Source organism: Trifolium pratense, linkage group LG6 (assembly GCF_020283565.1).
Source record: "Trifolium pratense cultivar HEN17-A07 linkage group LG6, ARS_RC_1.1, whole genome shotgun sequence".
Taxonomy (NCBI): domain Eukaryota; kingdom Viridiplantae; phylum Streptophyta; class Magnoliopsida; order Fabales; family Fabaceae; genus Trifolium; species Trifolium pratense.
The window spans coordinates 1299895-1321649 of NC_060064.1; the positions used below are offsets into that span (position 1 = coordinate 1299895).

Genomic DNA, 21755 nt, shown 5'->3' on the forward strand with positions numbered 1-21755 from the left:
GATTATATCATATAAATCATCCAAAGAAATTTTTAGAAAAATTGAAAATTATTTGATATGTTATTGAGACCCATCAAAATTAATGGTATTTGATAAGTTGTTGTATTTTTTCGATAAATATGTTGAAATGACACCTCTCAATATATCCTACATCTTAAGACTTAAGGCGATTGATGCGGGAAATTATAGTCGCACACGAGTGATTACTCGGACATCCCTTAATGATAAGTTCATCAACTATAATGATAAGTTCAACAACAATAGTTGAGTCACGTTCAAACATTACTATGTTAAAACACTCTTCCTTAGCAACCTGAAGGACTGAGAGAATAACCGATAATTCCGCCATTATGGATAAACAATTTCCAATATTTCTTGCAATTCTCCCCTCCAAGCTCCTATTTCATCTCTAAAAATTCAACCACATGCCGAACTCTAATTTTGCGAAATAAGTGCTCCCTAGTGTTGCATTTTATACATCCTTGAGGAGTCTAACGGACTTGTATTCAAATCTTTTAGGTTGTTATTCAAACATCAGTTAAGACCTTTTAGAAACTAACAAAATTATAGACATTATAGATGTAATTATCTTACGCATACTTCAATCATACGTTGCCATATAATTTAATAATTTGAAGCATATGTATAAAATAACTTCACAATGCATATAAATTAAATAGTTGAAAATAACATGTCCCTCGAGTCTTGATGCAACAAGAAGGAAATTGGTTTCATTCTCTTGTCCTACTTGTGATTATGGGGTGGCTAATCAAGTGGGCAGCAATTTATCAAAATTTAGTCCCTTTCAATCTTAGTCGTAGTTTTTTTTATTTATTTTTTATTTTAAATAATTCCTTTGTTTTTAGCTTTATCTATAAGGCGTTGTCTTAATATATCTCCCTAGTAAATTTTAGTTTGTTTTAAGGGTCATGCTAAACAGTGCCCCCGGGCACTAGTTAAACATACTAAAAAAAGAAATAAATGAAAAAGTGAATGATGAGAGAGAATAACTTTTTACATATTAAAGCATTGAATGCACAATTTACGAGATGAAATTTCTATATTTATATCCTTAACTAGTGCCCGGGGACACTGTTTAGCATTTTCCTTGTTCTAATTGGGACTCTAGTCTTGTATATGTGTGAGACCTCTGACCTCTCCTCTAATCCTTGCTACAAAATAATAACCCGTTATATTAGAGAAAAATATATAGCTACCAAAAATCCACTTTCAATGGTGATAAATCATCCAGAAATCCACTTTAATAGTTAGTACCTATAAAATTACAACGTAGGTGTTTTTTTTTTTTTTTTTGCCAAAACAATATAAGTGGATGAATTTTTTTGATTCAAAAACAAGAAAAGTGAATGAACTTGTATAAAACTTTTGTCCCATTAATATCAACACAAGTGTCCAACATGATGTGGAGGTGTAGGACCCAACAAAGCGAGTCTTTTGGAGAAATAGGGACCCTATTATTGAGCATCTTGGAAAATGAACTTTCTCTCAAAATCTCACTATCAATGCCACAAAAATAGAAAACATATGACTTATTATTTCAACCAAATAACTAACTATTTCATCAAAATTCTCTATAACACGATCAAGTGAGTGATAGCACTAGCAGCAAAAATTGCATCTAGTGAAGCCATGGAGAAAGTAGAAGCATCAAGGGCAACTATGTCAACGGTGGCTCACAAGGCACCTATAACTATTGAAAGGAAGGTCCCAAATGACTTGGATGCCAAGCTACCCAAACCTTGTAAGTAATCTATCAACAATCTATTTTCTTGTTCGTATATATGTGCCCGCGCGTTTTCTTGATTAATTTCTATATCATGCATACATTGATCCCTTCTAGTTTTTAACAAATACACAATTAATTAACTCATTTCATTTATATATAACTCCGGTGATAACATAATGTCATGTAATAATAATAAGGACTCAAAATGATGAAATTTTTTGATGTTTGCAATTATATATGATTTGGGTATTTAATTTTGGTTCAGATATGCCAAGAGCCCTGGTTGCCCCTGATTCAGATAATGTGAATGGAACATGGGGACACAAGCATAATGACATGTCCGTGCTTCAGCAACATGCATCTTTCTTCGACATGGACGGTGATGGTATTATCTACCCGTGGGAGACATTCAAAGGTATATATATGCACTATGATTTTTTTTTTTTCAATTTGTGGTGTTACTGTTAGTGTTACATAATTTGATGTGAATGAAATACTTTGCATTAATTGTTATATATTTTCGTATATAATTATTTATGTAGGATTCGGCACACTTGGTTTCAATGTGATTTCTTCTTTGATATGTACGATTATTCTTCATGTAGCTCTCAGCTATTCAACTCTTCCTGTGAGACATTAATTGCTACCTTCACCTTTGTTAATTACCATTACTACCATCTTTTACTTGTACTCATTTTATTTTATTTTTTTAACTTTTTTTCATAGACATGGCTACCTTCACCTACGTTACCAATTTACATACAAAATATACACAGAGCAAAACATGGAAGTGACTCTGGGAGCTATGACACAGAGGGAAGGTCAGCAAAATTAATTAAGGTTTAAATATGATTTTATTCTTCGATTCAGTAACCGTCTATATATAACGTCATATATGACCTAATATAATCATGTCACATAATTAATATTAAATAAATGATGTATTTATAGTCTATAATATTGACCAGTACATTATTTATTCGATGGATATAAAAATGTGAATTGTGTCCTATAAAAAGAACCGGAGGGAGAATTTGATAATTGCATCAAGTGCTCTTGCTAAAACACTAATATTTGTAGGTTTATTCCGGCAAATTTGGAACTAATGTTCAGTAAATATGGTCGTGAAGTACCTGATAAATTATCAATGAGGGAGGTATGGCACATGACTCAAGGAAACAGTGTTGCATATGACTTCTTTGGCTGGTAATATTATATTCCAAGCTATACACAATTAATTATCTCACATGTAAATGATAATCTTGATTAATTGTTGAACTTAATTTTTAACCATTTACAGGGCTGCCAGCAAATTTGAGTGGGGAATTTTGTATATTTTAGCAAAAGATGAACAAGGTTATTTGTCAAAGGAAGCTGTGAGACGTTGTTTTGATGGAAGTCTATTTGAGTATTGTGCTAAAATGCGTAGTGGTGCAGTTGGAAAGATGACTTGATTACTTCTTAACAACATATTTTAATTTTAATTACCAATATTCAATGTTAGGTTAAGACTTAAGACTAGTGCATGTGTTGGTAGACTTGTTCATAATGTGGTGCATTACCACTCTTCAATGCCTTTTTCTACATTAGAGTTGAAGCACCATGTTTATTCAAACTAATTTTCAATAATAATATATGATTGTTTTTTTTTCTTTATATCATTGAATTGTGCATTTTATACAATCAAGGTTATTAGTAAAAAGATATTGAATCTAACTTTTCTAATCATAGACTAAATTATGTGATTTCCATATGATGTAACATATTGAATCTAACTTTTCTAATCATAACAAAAATCTTGATAACCTTCCAAAATCGAGAAAATGGGATCGAAACTAGGGTTGCCACAAGATTGAGGCTCACCCACCATAGTTGAATTTAACGAGCTAATTGATGTTTGTGAAATCCCATAAGGAAAAATAAAAATCAAAAGGCACTCGAATTTCATCATCAAGGATAAGAACTTTTAAGTCAAAATTCAAGGTTGATTGGTTTCAAAAGAGAGAGAAAAAAAAAAAAGGATGAATAGTAGTTAAAATGTCTTATTAGTATATATATGGTTTCCTTGTTGTTGTTGTTGCTAAAATTATTTTGGGGTTTAACTAAAAAAAATTATGAAGAAGATGAAGAACCTAATTTTGGAGAAGAAGAAGAAAAATGTTTTAGTTTTTGGCCAATCCCATAATTGACATATGTATATAAGTTAACGTTTTTAGTATAAAATAAGCACAAGGACCAAAATAAAACAAAAAATAAGTTAGATGACCAAAAGAACAATTTAATCTATATTATATACATATATTTTACACATTATCGTATTATAAAACTATAAAAGAAAATGGGAAGATGTGCAAACAATGTAAATGGCACTCCATAAAAAATGAGTTTAGACAATGGTTGGAAGAAAAAAACGTGACTCAAATTATAACTCACTTTGAAAAGGAAATTAAAATACAAACAAAACATTAAAGTTTATTTTCTTGTTATATTTACTATTAATTACATTCTTCGGATCGGGATAAAAAATCTTAAAAAATTTCGGGCTAATATTTTAAGGCATAAGCCCTACATTAATTAGGGCTTCGCGGGCCGATCCATACGGCCTAGTCCACTTTCAAAGTTCTAGAACTATCAAACGGGCTACTTTGCTCTAAACGGGCCGACCCGAATGAGTTTCGAGTTTTATCAGACTAGGCCAAAAAACTCATATTTAGATTCTCACTTTTTTGGGTCGAAATAAAAAGCCATAAAAATATTCGGACTAATATTTTAAGACTCAAACCTTACATTTATTCGGACTTGACAACCGATACATATAGACTAGTCCATTTTAGAATTCTCGTGCCCGCACATGTTAGTAAGACCATAAGTTAAATTGTATTTTTTAAGCTTAAAAGGTAAATAAGCCTATGCAAATGTTTGTAATCAGAAAGACACTCTCATGTAATATATTAGGCGATTTTAGAAAGACAATCTCTAAGCTCAACTATTCAAGTAACATTTCAATTATAAAAAAATAAAAAATTATCAACTTTTTAATTGTTCAAATAGCACTACTCTAAACAAATGGTTGTAAATTATTTTATTTTTTTGATAAATCAAATGCTTGTAATATTTTTTTTTTTGACTTAGTAATTAAACACTTGGATTTCTACATGTCATTAGAAATTGGTATTACTGTCAGTCTTATCATAACAGAAATGTCGTTGCAAAGACCTTATACATATCAACATATGCATTTGTTGTTTAGATATACAGTTAATTTCAAAACACATGATTAATTAGATAAGACTAGTTAAAGACCATATTGTTAAGTTGTTTTTCCCCAACCCATGAAAAAAAAGCATTATTTTTTATTTATTGTTTTTTTGTTATAACAAAATTTTAAGAAACAGGATAAGATTAACCACTTAACGCCCTATGTTGAAATCGTGACTCATGGCTATTGGATAATGACCCAAAAATAAAACATGACATTTTCATTGCCACTCATTATAGTTACTTTCCAATTCCAATAAATACAATAATTCAACTCATTTACAAAACATGGTAGATAATTATAATTAGATAAATAAAAAATCAAAGAGATCAATCGGAGATCAAAGACACTTACGGTGGCGGGTTATTGCCCAAACCACCACCGTAACCCACAAAACCTCCGTAATACGTCTCTGATCAAAAACATTATTAACCATTGACATCAGCATCATCATCATTATCATCAATCATAATTCATAATCATAACGATAATCACAACCATAATCATAAACGATGTCGTATTTATCAGCCTCTGCCCCGTATCAACTTTTAGAAATCAACATTATATCAGCACAAGATTTATCCCCTATTTCAAAATCTATGAAAGCCTATGCAGTCGCATGGATCCATCCAGAAAGAAAATTAGCCACACAGATTGATCAAGAGGGTCACACAAATCCTACGTGGAATGAAAAATTCGTTTTCAGAATCGACGATGAATTTCTCAATGCTGAAGATTCTGTTATCATGATCGAGATCTACAATTCAGCGTGGCTCCGTGATGTTCTCGTCGGAACCGTCGCTGTTCTTGTTAACAATCTTCTCCCGCCGGGAACAAGATCCGGTAATCGGAAACCTAAACTCCGATTCGTCGGTCTTCAGATCCGTCGACCTTCCGGTCGTCCTCAAGGGATTCTTAACATCGGCGCTGCAATTCTCGATAGTTCGATGAGAAGCATGCCGTTGTATTCGGAGTTATCTACATCGGAGGCTGGATATTGGGATCCAACGGATCTGAAGAAGATGAATAATTATAATTATAACTATAATGATAATCATTCAATTACAGATTCGACGATTACTGATTCCAAGATGGTGGCACTTCAACGTTGCCAGAGTGAGAGAAATGATTCCACGATTAATGATTATGCATATCATGGTGGCGGGAAAATTGGTTATGACGGTTATAACGGTTATGAGGAATCGGAAGTGAGTGTGCCGGTGCAGAGAAATTGGGGAAATGAGGATTCATTGTGTAATTCTGATGTTGGACCTTCACCGTCGGTTGTTGCGGCGGCGATAGCGAAGGGATTGTATCCTATACCGGCACCACCACCGCAGAAGAAGGTGGAAATCGCGGCTGATGATTGGTCGGAGAGTAATTGTTCGGAAGGGATGAATACGAAGATTGAGAGGTGGAGGAATGAGTTGACTCCGGCGTATGATAAGGACGAGTACGATGAATTGGATGACGAAATTAATAAGAAATTGGCGGCAAAGACGCCAATGTGGACGGGAAAAACACCGGGACGGATGGGGAAAACGCCGGGAAGGATGGGAGGAAAAACACCAGGAATGATGGGGAAAACGCCGGGAATGATGGGGAAAACGCCGGGACGGATGGGAACGGGGAAAACACCGGGACGGCCGCCTGTGGCTCCGAAAGGGAAGTTGTTTTCGTGTTTTGGAGCGGCGTTCGGGGTTGAGTTTTCGATATCTTGCGGTGGGGGTAACAGGAAAAAGAAAGGTGGAAATAGCAAAAGTGGTCTCACAGCGTCTGAGCTAACTTACGATGAATCATCGATAATGTGATGAATTAATTAGTTATGAGTTATGAGTTATGAATTATGATGATGATGATAATGATGATGTTATTGTTGTTGTTTTGAATTGCATGTATTAGAGCTTGCTCTATTCTTCTGTCTGCTAAATGTAAATAACGTTATGGGCATGCATTTTAATGTGTTCAACGTGGATGATGATGTATAAGCAGAAGAATGATGCATGCTATATATCACTCACTCAGTGTCCTCTATGGTAGGAATGTCTTCTCGGTTTGAGTATAGTACTTAGTACGTAGTACTTACTGAGAGTAGATCTCCTCTCATTCTCTTTTCATTTTTTGTTTAACTTTTTATTTATTTGCTAAGTGTATATTGGCATTCAATCAATTGATTCAGTTGATTAAACTACGTACTGGTTTTGTTTTTTGTTTACCTTCTTCATAATCTAATTCTTTTCAATTCATTTTTTTTTAAAGCCAAAATTAAACAAGGCATAAGTATGCCGCAAAACAAATAGTACAAATTGGACAAGTCATACAAAAGCAACAAATGCACTAGGTCACAACCTAAACAAAGAACACACACTAGAAGCTACAAGTAGCCAAAAACAAAACAACTTGATAAAAAACCAGCCACCCACCTTAATCCCTTACATACAGATACATGAAGCAGACTCACTAATTAAACAGGATACAAAGGTAATCACCTGAGCTGAGCCGGTCGCCCACTTGGGATTTCGCTTCAAGTTACCAAAACTCTCTGCACAACTAAGAAAGTAAGCGCGAGTACACAACTCACTTCTTGAACCGAAGCTAACGGGGCAATACTTTTTAGGTTCAACCAATTAGAACAACCAACAGCTCCGCCCACTACACAAACAGGAATTGAAAAACCATCAAAGCTGCATTATGTAAAACAGATGAAATTTCGAGCCACCTTAGGATCTCGCTCCATGCCCCCGATGATAGCGAACATTCGAAGAAAACGTGAGAACACACTTTCCTCTTTTCCGCAACCAAACAGACTTGAATTTTGAGATTCAATTAAGATGCCTCGTTTTATTAAGTTATCTCTTGTCGGGATTTTGTTTTTCCAAATTCTCCACACCAACGCCGAGGCTTTAAGCGGAACATAATCACTCCAAGCTGTTGCAAATACTTTATTCCCATTTATCTTCATCCACACAATAGAGACTAGGATACATTTTTTCAATTCGTTTAATCTTTCTTTTTCTTCTTTATAGTATATTATCAATCTTATTCAAATTTATTTGATGCATAAGATACAAAGATAGAATAAAGTAAAACTCGTTGAATATTTAGTTATGTTGTTGGAGTTTGTTTGAAGCTGTATTGCACAAATACGGGTACGGTACCCGATACGAGTACTGGTACGGGTACGGAATACGACAATTTTCAAAAAACAACGGTACGGGTACGTTACCAAAAAAAATAAAAATTAATTAAAATATATTGTTCAAACAACAACGAAACAAAATAACGACAAAACATCAAAATTAAAAAGTTACTAGTTTGAAATAAAACTTAAGATCTAAGCAAGAATGAAAAAAATCACATGCTAAACAGTGTCTTCCTCATCAACATCATCAAAAAGAACAGCTTCCAGGTCGGGTTCATCAAGAGAAAGGCTTGCAACTTTAAGCAAACCAGCTCCATCAGACATATTTCATTCATCTCCACAAATATCTCATATTTTTGTTTCTCCTTCTTTATAATTTTTATTGTTTCTTGTTATTTCCTACTCCACTATTATTATTTCTTTGTGAGGACATCTTAAAAAAAAAAACAAATATAAAATTAGCCTACCTACTCCACTATTCTAATTCTAAATATTATAATTTAAAAGTATGAAATTTTTAAAACTAGTACAAGGAGAATAAAATATAAACTATTAGCTAGTAGTATGAATAAAATATAAACAATTAGTAGTAGTACCTTTCTTTTTCAATAAAGTAGTAGATACAGTACAAAAGTGAAGAATTTTTTCTTCTTCCTCCACTCCACAGTCCAAATCCAAACGCAAAAAGACAGAGAACTAAGAGAAGGCAGCAGAGAAAGGATAGGGGTAGGTGAAAGAGTTGCAAAATTAGGGTTGTAAGTTGTGATGGTTAGGTTTTATATTGATTCAGAAAAATTGGAAACTGGGCCAAGCAAAAGAAAACGTGTAAACAATTAAAAAAAATTTGTCCACTCGTCTACCGTACCGCGAACAGTACCGCAACAGTACCGAAATGCAAAAAAAAAAGGGTACGCGTCAGGTACGCACAGTACCCGTACAGTACTCGTACCCGTACCACTACAGTACCCGATACTGGTACTTTTTGAAAATAGCCGTACCAGTGCTTGAAGCCTCACATTACTTAGGTTTCCGAGCTATGAAATGTATAAATATGTGAGGGCAACCTCACCCTACAAGCTTGCGTTCCAACAAAAAGACAAAGCAACACATTCCCAATTTCCCAAACTATCGGGAACTTGACAACAGAATAACAACATACAATCTAAGGAGGATCAGAACAAGCTCTAATACCATATTAAATATGTTTGGATCTCATCCCAAAAGCTAGCTTACTAATCAAATGCAATTCAATTTGCAAAACTTCAACGAGCTCTGATAGTAGGCAGTGGCCAGGTTCGGTGAGGTTTCCTTTTTACGTTATTTGTGTTAGTTCCATCTACCCATTACTTTGTATGTGTTTGGTTCTGCTGTGGACAAAATTGATTTTGACAGAATTGAGTTTGAGAGAATTGATTTTGATAGAATTGATCTATGTTTGGATATATTCATACAAAAGTGAGTTGAACAAAGAATTTGAGTGTAAAAATCAATTCTAGAATGAGAAGCTACAATTTCTAGCTTCAAGTAGAATGAGGCAAAATCAATTCCATTTTTAAGGAACCAAACAAGTCAGAATCCATTCTACATGTCCAGAATCAATTCTGGCTACTCCAGAATTGAAACCAAACATACACTTTGAAGAAAAATGTTGGACAATGGAGTACAAGATTCTGCCCCCGTCATTGATTTTTGTAAGGGAGCTCGAGAATCAAATTTGTTTTGTGATGTGGAGTTTATTATTGGCCACTGTCTACTAGCTTGTTGAAGTTTTGCAAATTGAATTGGCATTTAAAGTAAAAAAAAAAAATTATAAGGATAATTTTGTCATTTTAGTAACATCATCTCTTTGTCTCGCCCCCATCATCCTGCGTTCATCTCTCTCTCCGACCACTACACATCGCCGCTGTCGTCTGCCACTTGTATTCTTCTTCTCCGACTACCGTTGTAATTGTTTATCGCCTCCGCCACCTGACCAAGGAAGAATTGACTCCGACCACTACCCCTGTCTCTTCTTCTGAGGTAAGAGATTCCACTCTACTCCGCACCTCGATTCCACATCATCATCATCATCATCATCATCTAAATTAATGTAAATTGTTTGAATTTATTTTTAGGTGCAATGGATTGGGTTTTTGTGCATAAAACATGGGACAGGTGGGCTTCTACCAATATTGGTTCTGGTAAGCATGCAAGATAGATTTACTAGTATGTTCTTCTTCTAAGCTTTTGTTGTTAATATCAATTTTGTAAGGTCTCGGGTTCGATTCTCTCTGGTGCCAATTTGGGTGGGCTAATTTAGCTTCTTAATTTTATTTTATTTTTATCAATTTTGTAGATTGATGACATTTATATGATTCTAGGTCTTCCTTTAAAAGCTGCTTTGTTGATTAACTACGACCCGACTGGACCGTCTCGCTTGTTATCTACCGTGTAAGTAGTAATACAATTATCATGAATTGCATTGCGTGCTGCTGCCTTTTGTTGTTTATTTGAAATGTTGGACTTATGAATGAATGAATGTTTCTGGCAGTGCTGAACAAGAAGGAATGAAAGTCAATATCATTGAATTGAGACATTTTGTGGATTTTGTCAGAAACAATAAACTTCAGACAGAGAGCTTCTATATTGGCTCCAATCAGTGTAAGTGGTTAACTACTGGAGTGTATATGACTTTCATGTTTCTATCTGATTGTGCAATGGACCACCTGTGAGGGATAATCAACTTTGTTTTATATGACCAATTGTGAATTGTATGCAGCCATCTGATAAAAAGCTTAAGTTGTTAGTTAATGGGAGTTTAAATAGGAATTACAATTGTTGCTAGATGTATATGGAAATATGCGAATAAAATGCCTAATTGTTGGAAGTTTCAATTTTGAACATTTAACTATGGATAATCAAGGTAGACATGTGTGTGCAGGGAATGCGGTTGATTGCTGAATGCTGATGTACCATGTAATGCAAATCCCTGTGATTATGCTAAACATGGTGCAGAAATCAACATTCAGATTCAAGTTACAATGAATATTAGTTGAGGCCAATTTCATTGGTGAATACTTAATTCTATGTGATTGTGGTTGCTTAATAGAATTCACAATGAAGAACTAAACAAATTTTGAGCTGTATAGAAATTTTATTATTCCGATTAACTTCTCTTTGGGGTTCTACTTTTAGTGGTTTGCTTAAGGATTTTTACGGTGACTCGTATTTTTTGAATTGGTTAGTTTTTTCTTCATAACAACTTATAATCAAAATATTATGGTGAGGGGTTTTGACAGAGAGGGGAGGTTATTCTCTAAAATTAAGTGTTTCAAACATATATTAGCATCAAGTTTGAAAGTTTATGATGTTCTGGATTTCAATGTATAGTTAGATTCATCTTGTTCCATGCATGATATATTAATATGTATGTCATTAGATTCGTGTTTTAACTCTTCCCACTGCTGTGCTGTGCTGTGCTGCATTGTACTCCCTCCGGTCCTTATTATAAGGAACACTTTGAAAAAATCACACAGACCAATGAAACACATTTAACATAGTTATTTTCATTTAATACTCTTATAAATTTTAATTTATTCCATGTATACCCTTATTTAATTACTCTTTATTCAACTAACTTACTTATTTTTAAATTCTCTCTCATAATAAATAAGGGCATAAGTGAAATTGAACATTAAAACATTTGAAAATTGGTCAAAGTTTCTTATAAAAAGGACCAAATTTTTTGCCCTAAGTGTTCCTTATAAAAAGGACCGGAGGGAGTAGTTCTCTTCTCATACACTACTGATGTAAATTCTGATGGCAGACTTGGTCACATCAATTCATGAGAACTGGTTTAGTGCAAGGTGCATAAACACATCAAAGGCTGCTGGGGAAGGTGCAATAGTTTTGCAAACAGCAGCGTATATCTTGGTTGCTCTGTAAGTATATCATTCCAGTTCAGCATGTTTATCATGGACTGCAAATGCACTTTACTCTCTATTTTCCTCTCCCTTTTCATTGTATACTTATATTTAGTTTCACAGGTATGAAGGTTCCATTGGTCCAGCATCTCGTGCTATGTCAGCTGCCGATCAGTTAACTGGGCAATTAGTGCGAAAGAATCTTTAGATTGATCCTCCTCCCAATGACTTTACTTTTTTAGCTCCTCCACAGCTGTTGTGCAGTGTTAGGCAAGAACATTACTGACCCAACAAAAAGACTCTGCGAGTCTATCCCAAGAAGAAGTTTAGAAATAGGAATTAGTTTATGCTTTTTTAGAGGTTGTTTAGGTTTATTTTTATGGTAGTTATAGTTGGTTAGGTAAGGGTATAATCCCCTTTCTGCCTACTGCTACTCAAAGAAAGCTAGCATGCAGACTCTTGCAGCCAAGTGCATTGGTGATGTTCTGATGAAGCTATTGAAGAACCATGCTGGTTGCAATATGAGTGGGATTCTTTCATTGTGTATGATTTACATTCTGAAGTAGACAATTGTTCGATCTTGTTGCCATGTTTGTTGGATTTTAGTCAGATAATTTGTTTATATTGTTAACAAAAATGGCCTTCTGTTGAAATATGTGTTTTGTGTTGCTTCATATATGATCAGTTCATGTGTTACTTGGTGCTTGAAGTCTCCAAAAAGTGTAAAAGAATTTGGCGCTTTCTGTGTTTGGTGTTGCTTTTCCACTTAACATATAGCCTTGTGCAATTGAATTACATCGTTCCTAAGCCACTGTGGTTTATGTATCATTTTTTGCTAACTTCAACTATCCTGTGTCCCTGTAATTGAATATGTACATTGGTGTATCATTTCTCTGCTTGTTACAATTTTTTTAAAACTATCAACTCTAAAAATGTATCTAAGTAATCATTATCTATCCATTTTATATAATTTGCAGTGATGGGAGTATGAACCAAAGCAATATTTGTTGCCACAACAAATTTATCGATAATTTTAGAGTTTGCGTTATTTTTGACATACAAATTTGACAATAAATTTCGGTAACAAAGCTAATGATTAACACACTTAAAATATTCTTTGAATATAAACTCCTGTACAAATGTATTTATTAATTCTTATAAAAGAAATGTATTTTTTTTTTCTTTTCAAAATTATTAGTAATATGGTTCAGCTGATTGTTATTAGAGGTGTCGGAATTCGAATCTCAAAATTTTCACTTCTCTATGCTTATAATCTGTGAGTCTAACGGCTAGACTATTGGATAAAAAAAATTATCTTAAAATATATTAAAAAATTTAAAGTTCCAAGGTATTTTAGAAAGATTAACATATAAATAAACACATACAGTAGATTTTTATATAATAATCATAATCAAAATAAATACATTAAAATTACTAATCATTTTTACCACAAAAAAAATTACTAATCATTTTTTTTTGTTACATGCTAATCATTTTTCTTAATATATGTAAAAAAAGTATCCTCTCACCTTAATTATAATTAGGAAAATGCTAAGACACATGTTAAGAATCTAACTAAATAAAGGGATGTTATTAGGGAAAAAAATACTTTTACTTTTTTGAAGCAGAAAAAAGGGAAAGGAGGAAGCATTAATTAATCACATATTTTAACTCCCTTAGCATCCTAATTATTAATGGTCACCATTATTAATTTTGGTGTGAAATTTTGGTGTAAAAAAACATCATTTATGTGATTTTGTAGCAAAACAACGTTGTATTGTGCAACTGTAGCTGCACGCAGCCACAGAAGACCACTCCTGAGAACAAGGTCAGAGACGAGTTCCACAATTCAATTCAACTTTCTTCCATCGATTCAAACTCCAAATCAAAAGTTACAATGAAACCAAACACTACAACTAGTTACTACTGTTTATTCTTCATAATCTCTCTACTTTCTATTCAATTTCAAGCTTCTTTGGGATCTACTAAGAAAACCGATGAAGCATACGTAACTCTATTATACGGAGATGAATTCTTATTGGGCGTTCGAGTTCTTGGCAAATCAATACGCAACACTCGATCCACCAAAGATATGGTTGTATTAGTCTCAGATGGAGTTTCTGATTTCGCCAAAAAACTTCTCCTTGTAATCTTTCTTCATCACTCTTTACTGGGAATTCCTCAAAATTTATTTTTTAGGTTTTGTTAATTATTAAAGTTTCTAATTTTAACTATTTAGTAATTGGGTTTATGTTTTTTATTTTTGGTTTGTGTGTGTAGGCTGATGGTTGGATAGTTGAGCAGATTAGTTTACTTGCTAATCCTAATCGTGTTCGTCCGAAGCGATTTTGGGGTGTTTACACAAAGTTGAGAATTTTTAACATGACCAATTATAAAAAAGGTAATAATTTTGTTGGTTATGGAAACAAGGAAGGAATTTGAATTTTTTTAATTTTAATTTAGGTTGTTACTATTTGTTTAATTATGTTTGAAGTAACTTTAATGTAGGTTGTTGTTATTTGAAGTAATTTAGGTTGTCATTTGATTTTAGCAATTTTGTTGTTTATGGAAATAAGGAAGGAATTTAAAGTTTAGTTTTGTTTAAAGCTTTCTTGTTGTTGATTATTGGTTTTTTATGTGATGTGGTTAGTATGAATTTGCAGTTGTTTACCTCGATGCGGATACTATTGTGGTTAAAAATATTGACGATCTTTTCAAATGTCGGAAATTTTGTGCTAATTTGAAGCATTCTGAGAGGTTGAATTCAGGAGTTATGGTGGTGGAGCCGTCTGAAACCATTTTCAATGACATGGTGAACAAAATTAAAACCACGGCATCTTACACTGGAGGTAAAGCAAATTTTTGGGCATCAATTTCAGAATCTGTTAATTTGTTTCTTTGAAATGTGAATTTAAACTTTATAGTTTTTTGACTATTGTCTTTCATTTGTTTTCCCCCCTTTGACAGGAGATCAAGGATTTCTTAATTCCTATTTCCCTGGGTTTCCCAATGCACATCTTTTTGACCCAAACTTGTCCCCGGAGGCGTTGAAATCCAGACCTACTCCTGAAATGGAGAGACTGTCAACGCTGTATAATGCAGATGTTGGTCTTTACATGCTCGCTAACAAGGTACGAAATATAGGTACTGAGAAGATGGTTCTTTCCTCTTAAGTAATTAGAGTCAGTGAGGCGAGATAGATATATGACCATGTATTATGCTTCATCAGTTTAGATGGAATGTGTGCAAGGTTTGATTGCTTTATCTGATAAATACTTAATGGATTTATTGGTAATACTGTGTGAACGTTATTTCATTAAAAATTGTGTAGCACAGATTCTTGTGGAGATTTTTTTAGCCTTATTTTGAGGGCACCTAGCCTGAATTGCTGACTCGGTGCTGCAACTCTTCATGCATGCTTACTTCATTAAATCTTGAATAATGAGTATATTATGTAGATTATTTTATATACACTCACACTTGCATGCATACTAAATATATGCATTTGTCTCAGTATTCTTTTTCAATTCAAATCATCTGACGTTCTTCTAACTGTTCATGCTGATCTATCCAGTGGATGGTAGATGAGAAAGAGCTCCGTGTGATTCACTATACACTGGGACCCCTTAAGCCTTGGGATTGGTGGACATCTTGGCTTTTGAAACCTGTTGATGTCTGGCAGGTACTTGTGCAATTAACTATCCTCTTTTGGTCTGTTATTAATGTTGTTAAAGAAATGCTCCTCTTCCTCGGTTTATAAAGAGGCTACATTACATTGCCGATATAGTCATGTCTACCCAATTGAAGCTTGTGACCAAAGTTTGCTGACTTATTTCTTCTTACCCTGGTGTGGTTCTTCAGGATGTAAGGGAAAAGCTTGGGGAATCTCTTCCTGGAACAAGAGGCGGCCAAAATCCTAATGACTATTTTCTTGTGAAATTTCTCTTTCTGCTACCATTCTGTGCTTTACTATTCAGCTGTTATCTTTCATTTATGAAGGTAAGCTATCATGAATTTTAGTTGATATTCTTGTCCAATCTCGAGCATTAAGCACATAGGATTTCAAATAAGTCACCGAATACTTCATTTTCTGCAGAATCGAGAATACTTCGGTTCATTTTGTAGAGGCTCACCGTTTAATCAATTCAGGCAACTTTATTATAAGATTAGATCAAGCGGACCACTTGCATACACAACTATTTCAACATCAGCCAATTCAATCCACCAGGTTGGTTTTCTCTTCGTCTTCTGGTTTGACATTTGAACCCTCTCATTTGAGGCCATTATGTGACCTAGTCATTTGATCTTGATGAGGGAGACAAAGACAATGCATTATGTAAGGCTTCCTACACAATCACCAGTACAGGACCCGGTACTCTTTTCCTTCTCAGGATGTTATATCTATCTGTCTAGTACTACTATCATCAAGCGTCACTGTGATCATGTCATGGCTTCAAATAGGAGGAGGATACATAAACTCTAGTTGGATTGCACAGCTCTTATATTTTATGCATTTTCAACATATTAAGATTTGCTTCTTTTGTGACATGCAGCTCTCAAATGGTTCTCAGTGCAAGGTTCCTACCTATTTGGGCGGTATTTCTGTCTGTGTCTGTTTAACGGCTGCAGTGGTGTCTCTTGGACTAGGTCTCTTGATTGTTCCTCGGCAAGTGATGCCATGGACTGGTTTGCTTTTGATGTATGAATGGACATTCACAGTGTTTATTATATTATTTGGAGGTTATCTTCATTTGATTTATCGGTGGGGAAAATATGTGGCATCACGAGCAGCATCCTCGTCACTTCCCGAATCTTTGGATTATGATTCTGGAAAACGTATGTTATCTAGAGTAAAGCTTATTTTGTGGTTTTTTCAATTTTGACCTTGAGATACTTTTTTCTTAAATTAATTTCTTTTTCCAGTAAATTATTAACTTTATACTGTATTTACAGGTCATCAGAGACAGATCTCATCGTGTGATGTTGCTACATGGTACTATGGTTTAGGGATGGCCTTGTTGGCCATTGGTGCTCCATCTTTGCCTTGTCTTTTTGGAATAACTGCCTTGTTTTTAAGGTAATTCACGTTCTAATGTATTAGGAAAGAGCTCTTATTACAGCATGCATAATTTCCATGATGAAAGGTCTAGTTAAAATAATTTTAACCTTTTATAATTTCAACATATTACAGTTAATTTTGGTGGCTTCTATATATAAGTACTGTTTTAGGCCAGCTTTATGAATTAAGTGTCATTTGTTCTCTTGTAACTAGCTTTATAATAAGTTGTGCCTAGCTTTTTATGTCCTTAATTCGTAGTTTTGGCATGAAAACAGCTTTGTTATAGGATATTTCTTTAGAAGTTACTCTTAAAACATTTTATTTTTCAAATTGTAACAGATTAGGTTTGATGGTTGTTGGGGGCATCATATTGGCATCTTTCATGACATATGCTTCAGAACATCTTGCTATCCGATCATTTCTAAAAGGCCTTGATGAGACGGATAATACTCCAAATAGGAGCTTATGTTTCTTATGTTGATTTTTGTAACGATAGGAAGTGGTGATGTAAACTACGGTCGATATTTTCTTCATTTTTACATCTTACAGCCTAAACATAGTATTGTTCTAGTGGAAGATGTAAATAAGGAATTTTTGTGTATCTAACATTGTACTAGTAGTATTTGCTTAGGTCTTGTTGTAATATTATTGTTATTATTCTTTCAAAACAGCTAACTTTTCATGATATCCTTCAAATTTCAAAGTGTAGTTGGCCTTACCTGACAGAATTGTGTTTATGCACATTTTTAGATTCTCTTGTTAGTCTGTCAGCTAGTTCTCTGATGTGCACGTTACTTATTATTGCTTTGAATGATATTACTCCGTAGTTTGCTCCCATAACATGCCAAGTTGTGTCATTTAAGCCTTGGCAATGAGTGGTGGGAGTCCTCAACAATAGTAGTATTATAAAAAAGATAACAGTCGAATTCTAACTGTATCAGGGTCACTCACATGTTCATGAGCTGTCAAATTTGGGAGACTCGATAGGCCGCGGCCCCATTAGCTCACATGATGGGCTGGTCCTAAAAAAATCTAGCTTAAATGTAATCGGGCCAATAGGCCCTAGCCCATTTAGTTTATATTAAAGAGAATTTCTTTTCGCGCTTCTCTAAAGTACCCGTGCACATTGTGAATTTTTCAAAATATCTCGCTCACTGCTTAACCTGTGAGGGGTAAAATTGGAAAGATAGAGGACGTGAAAAAAAATTTCCATATTAAATTGGGCTTAGCTGAGCTAGCAGTTGGGCTTTGACCAATCCACTGTCAACATGATTTTTGTAAAAATAACATAATAAATTCAATAAAAATTATCATCTATTCGAAAATCTAAACTTAATAAAAGGATACATTTTTTTAGCAATAACATAAAAGGAGATACACACATTTCAGCAAATTGATATTTTTGAGAAATTAAAACATAAAAAAAGTAGAGTGGAGAGTGATTGGAGTTATACACGAAATATCTAATTAGTAAATTTTTTTTTCATACGCATGATCAATGATGAATCAAATAGTTAAGAAATTTAAATACCCATCACTTATGTCACATTGAAAGTTAAGCGTGTAACAAGAATTATTAGTAAAAATTGAAGATTACAAATGGTGTTGTTCTATTCTTGCTATTTCACAATTAATAAGATGATAAGATGTGAGACTTACAAATGGTGTTGTCATAGCGATTAATAAGATGTGATTTAAAGTAGAGCTTCACATCGATTGTTATTTCTTCAAAAGGAAAGACCATGACGCCAGTCTCTACACGGCTTCTTGGGTTGAAGATTCTTCTTCAACCATAATGTCGGTAGTTCAGAACTTGCATCCATCAACAATAAAAGAAAAAAAATCATGGTGTGAGCTTGAACAATGGAGTCTTGATTGTCTCGAAAGCAAATACCAATATTAAATTTACCTTTACTAGTAAAAAGAGTCGTCTATGTTGCATTTTAGCGAAATTTCTTTCCGCTCTTCCCACATTTGCAACCAATTGTCAAATTGTCGTTAATGCAATTACTAGTCATTATAGGTATCAGAATGAACCAGACATTTTTTTGTCAATTTGTAAGTCTCTTCTATCCGTTAATACTAAAACTACGACATAGCATTTGTCCGGCAACAAACTAATAATCTCACTCATAACCTAACTGGAGCGTTTGTTTGTATTTCAATTTACCCAATATTTTTTTTTTATCTTTGATGAAATAAATCTATTATCTTCTATTAAATGAAATGAGTTTCCCTTGCTTTTAAAAATAAAAATAAAATGGAGCTGCTGACAGAAAAAAAAACAAAAACCCTAAACAACATAAAATCAAAACAAAACACAGCAGCTACATACATACATCAGATCAAAAAGCAAAATGCATCATCATGCTCTGTCCTCGTTTCGGAGATAACTCAACTCGCCGGAAAAAGCTGCCGGAGTTGCTCGTCAGCCGCCAGAAACAGTGAGAAACTCCATCTTTTCCTTCTTCTTTGTTCTACGTATTTTCCTTTTCCCCTCTCCTCATTCGGTGCGGTCCTGCATCACGCGCTATGATCCGATTTCAGCGCAATTTGCGGCCTCAATAGCCGCCTCTGCATGCAAAAGCCACCGCACCGCGTTTGACAAGCTAGATTATAGAATGAATGATTATCAATTTTAGATATATCTGTGTGCTTTTTTCAGCTTTTCTGAAGATGAATTTGGTATATATATATACTTAACCTAGCTGTTGAAAATGGTGAAGACTAAGAGTAAGAAGAAAAAAAGAGCGAAAACAAGTCATAATAATGATGATAATAGTAATAGTAGTGTTTATGCTGTACTCAACTGTGATGATATCATGCACGAGATTCTAATTCGTGTACCACCATCAACTATCACCAAATTAATTGTTGTTTCCAAAAGATGGCTCTTTGTTGTATGCAGTTCTTCGTTTCGTCGTCGTTACTTGACTCAATGGGGTCAAAATTATCGACATTTAGGGTTTTTTGTATGCAACTTTTTGTATCTTGGAAGGCCTCGTGACGGTTACCGTCGCCCTTCTTGGGAGCCGGCTCTTCCTTTCTTGTCAACTTGTAAAGAGGGTGATGATTTGGTGCGTTCTGGAACCCTGAAAAAACTTGGCTACTTTATTGATTCTTGTAATGGTGTTATACTTTCTGGTGTGCACCCTAAGATATACTATGTTTATGATACTATGAAGAAGCAACGCTATCAACTTCCGGAACCTCAGCAGTTTTATAAGACTCTTTGTATGGCGTTGATTGTTGAGGAATATCTTGAGGGTGATATTTGCTACAAGGTGATGCGTGCGAAATGTGAATCCAAACTTAAGGAACGTAACACTTTGTCGGTTGAGACTTACTCTTCGAAAACTGGGAAATGGAAGCAATCCACTCTGATGTGTGCAACATCTTTTGCGTTGCGCCCAAGGACAGTAGGTAAGGTGGTTGGTGGAGTTGTACACTGGCTTGCAATTTGGGGAAAACTTGCTATTTATGATCCGCGTCTTGGAGATAGGAATGTAGCTTTGGTTAAATTACCGACGGGTGGGTTATCACGGGATCACGAGGAATCTGTTCTTGGGGAATCGTTGGATGGGCTTTTGCAATATGGTCAAAGCAATAATTTGGGTTTGGAGATATGGGTTCTTGAGAAGGAGCCAGGAGTCAACACATCCATCTACAGCAACTGTACTCATTTGAGTTATAATTGGATTCAGAGGTGGAGATTGAATTTTAAAGCAATATGGAAACAGATACCAACCTTTAGCTTGTATTTTAAAGAGACCCAGATATTATCATTTCTTCCTCAGAATTCTACTTCTGTGTTTATTAGAGTGGGCTGGAACATTTTCCTGTGTGATTTGGAGACCAAGACAGCAGAAGTAGTTAATTATCAGGGTCGAGGAGCTTCCATTTCATGGGAATCTAGCAAAGTGGTTCCTTACTTTCTGCCTGCTTGGCCACAATCTTCATCTGCGTCATCACTGAATGGAACATGATTTCTGTCACTTTGAAGGCTTGTCTTTTTGATATCTAATGTAATTTATCTTTTCCATTTTGGTTTTAATCAGAATAAATAGATGGAAGTGAAACTAAAGCTTTTAGCATCTTTGTTCTGTTTTAAAGTGTAGCAATCTAGCTAACCTTCATTTTGCTTTATAGAATCAGTGGTGTGTATTGTATATGCTGATAGACTGCTGCTTAATAAGTACTAAAAAATATTGCTCCTCCGATCATCGTTTTGTCTAGTATTTTACTTGCACAGAATAGTTGCAACTGGAAACAGTCACAAAACATCACATTTCAGAAGATGAAGAATACATGGAACTCACTTTTAACCCCGTTTTGTTTGGTTTTATGTTATTAATGCTAATTTCACTTCATACATTAGAAACTAATGTCCCTCGTACTAAGCACGTTCATTGTGCTGGAGGTGGTAGCTTCTTTTGTAGCCTTTCAACACCAATTTAAGATTTTCAGATACACTGTATTTTTTTAGTACATTGTATATTTTCTAAAACTACAAAACTAGAACTCGAAACCTTGATTCAGTGCGATTTAATAATCAAAGAGAACATATACACTGCTTTTTTTTTACCACCTTTAATAGTGTGAAATATAATGTTCAGCAAACCAAAAAAAAAATAAAAAATTTAAAT

The 21755-nt window shown here is 34.4% G+C and overlaps 5 protein-coding genes across 6 annotated transcripts; all 5 read left to right on the forward strand.

Annotated features, from left to right (window-relative positions):
- Positions 1–1528: 1528 nt before the first annotated feature.
- On the forward strand, positions 1529–3373 carry LOC123889651 (peroxygenase 2-like). Its single transcript, XM_045939082.1, has 6 exons — positions 1529–1762; positions 2013–2162; positions 2290–2375; positions 2474–2568; positions 2828–2953; positions 3048–3373. The coding sequence occupies exons 1-6, from the start codon at positions 1651–1653 to the stop codon at positions 3199–3201; spliced, it is 723 nt and encodes a 240-aa protein (XP_045795038.1). The 5' UTR covers positions 1529–1650; the 3' UTR covers positions 3202–3373.
- Positions 3374–4867: 1494 nt separating this feature from the next.
- LOC123889653 lies at positions 4868–7197 on the forward strand. Its single transcript, XM_045939083.1, has one exon. The coding sequence runs from the start codon at positions 5519–5521 to the stop codon at positions 6815–6817; it is 1299 nt and encodes a 432-aa protein (XP_045795039.1). The 5' UTR covers positions 4868–5518; the 3' UTR covers positions 6818–7197.
- A 2644-nt stretch (positions 7198–9841) lies between these two features.
- Positions 9842–12868, forward strand: LOC123889654. The gene is made up of 6 exons (XM_045939084.1): positions 9842–10167; positions 10263–10328; positions 10509–10578; positions 10679–10788; positions 11954–12068; positions 12174–12868. The coding sequence occupies exons 2-6, from the start codon at positions 10268–10270 to the stop codon at positions 12256–12258; spliced, it is 441 nt and encodes a 146-aa protein (XP_045795040.1). The 5' UTR covers positions 9842–10167; positions 10263–10267; the 3' UTR covers positions 12259–12868.
- Positions 12869–13731: 863 nt separating this feature from the next.
- Positions 13732–17794, forward strand: LOC123889655 (inositol phosphorylceramide glucuronosyltransferase 1-like). The gene is made up of 10 exons (XM_045939085.1): positions 13732–14196; positions 14331–14451; positions 14714–14899; positions 15018–15181; positions 15625–15732; positions 15912–16049; positions 16147–16278; positions 16604–16886; positions 17004–17127; positions 17449–17794. Exons 1-10 carry the CDS (start codon positions 13948–13950, stop codon positions 17588–17590), a joined length of 1647 nt encoding a protein of 548 aa, XP_045795041.1. The 5' UTR covers positions 13732–13947; the 3' UTR covers positions 17591–17794.
- A 1591-nt stretch (positions 17795–19385) lies between these two features.
- On the forward strand, positions 19386–21332 carry LOC123889657 (F-box protein At5g03970). 2 transcript variants are annotated; one of them, XM_045939088.1, is made up of 2 exons: positions 19386–19553; positions 19752–21332. In XM_045939088.1, the coding sequence occupies exon 2, from the start codon at positions 19827–19829 to the stop codon at positions 21093–21095; it is 1269 nt and encodes a 422-aa protein (XP_045795044.1). In that variant the 5' UTR covers positions 19386–19553; positions 19752–19826; the 3' UTR covers positions 21096–21332. The 2 variants fall into 2 exon arrangements, with proteins under 2 accessions (XP_045795044.1, XP_045795043.1); XM_045939087.1 differs by having other exon boundaries at positions 19400–19553; positions 19775–21332.
- Positions 21333–21755: the final 423 nt, after the last annotated feature.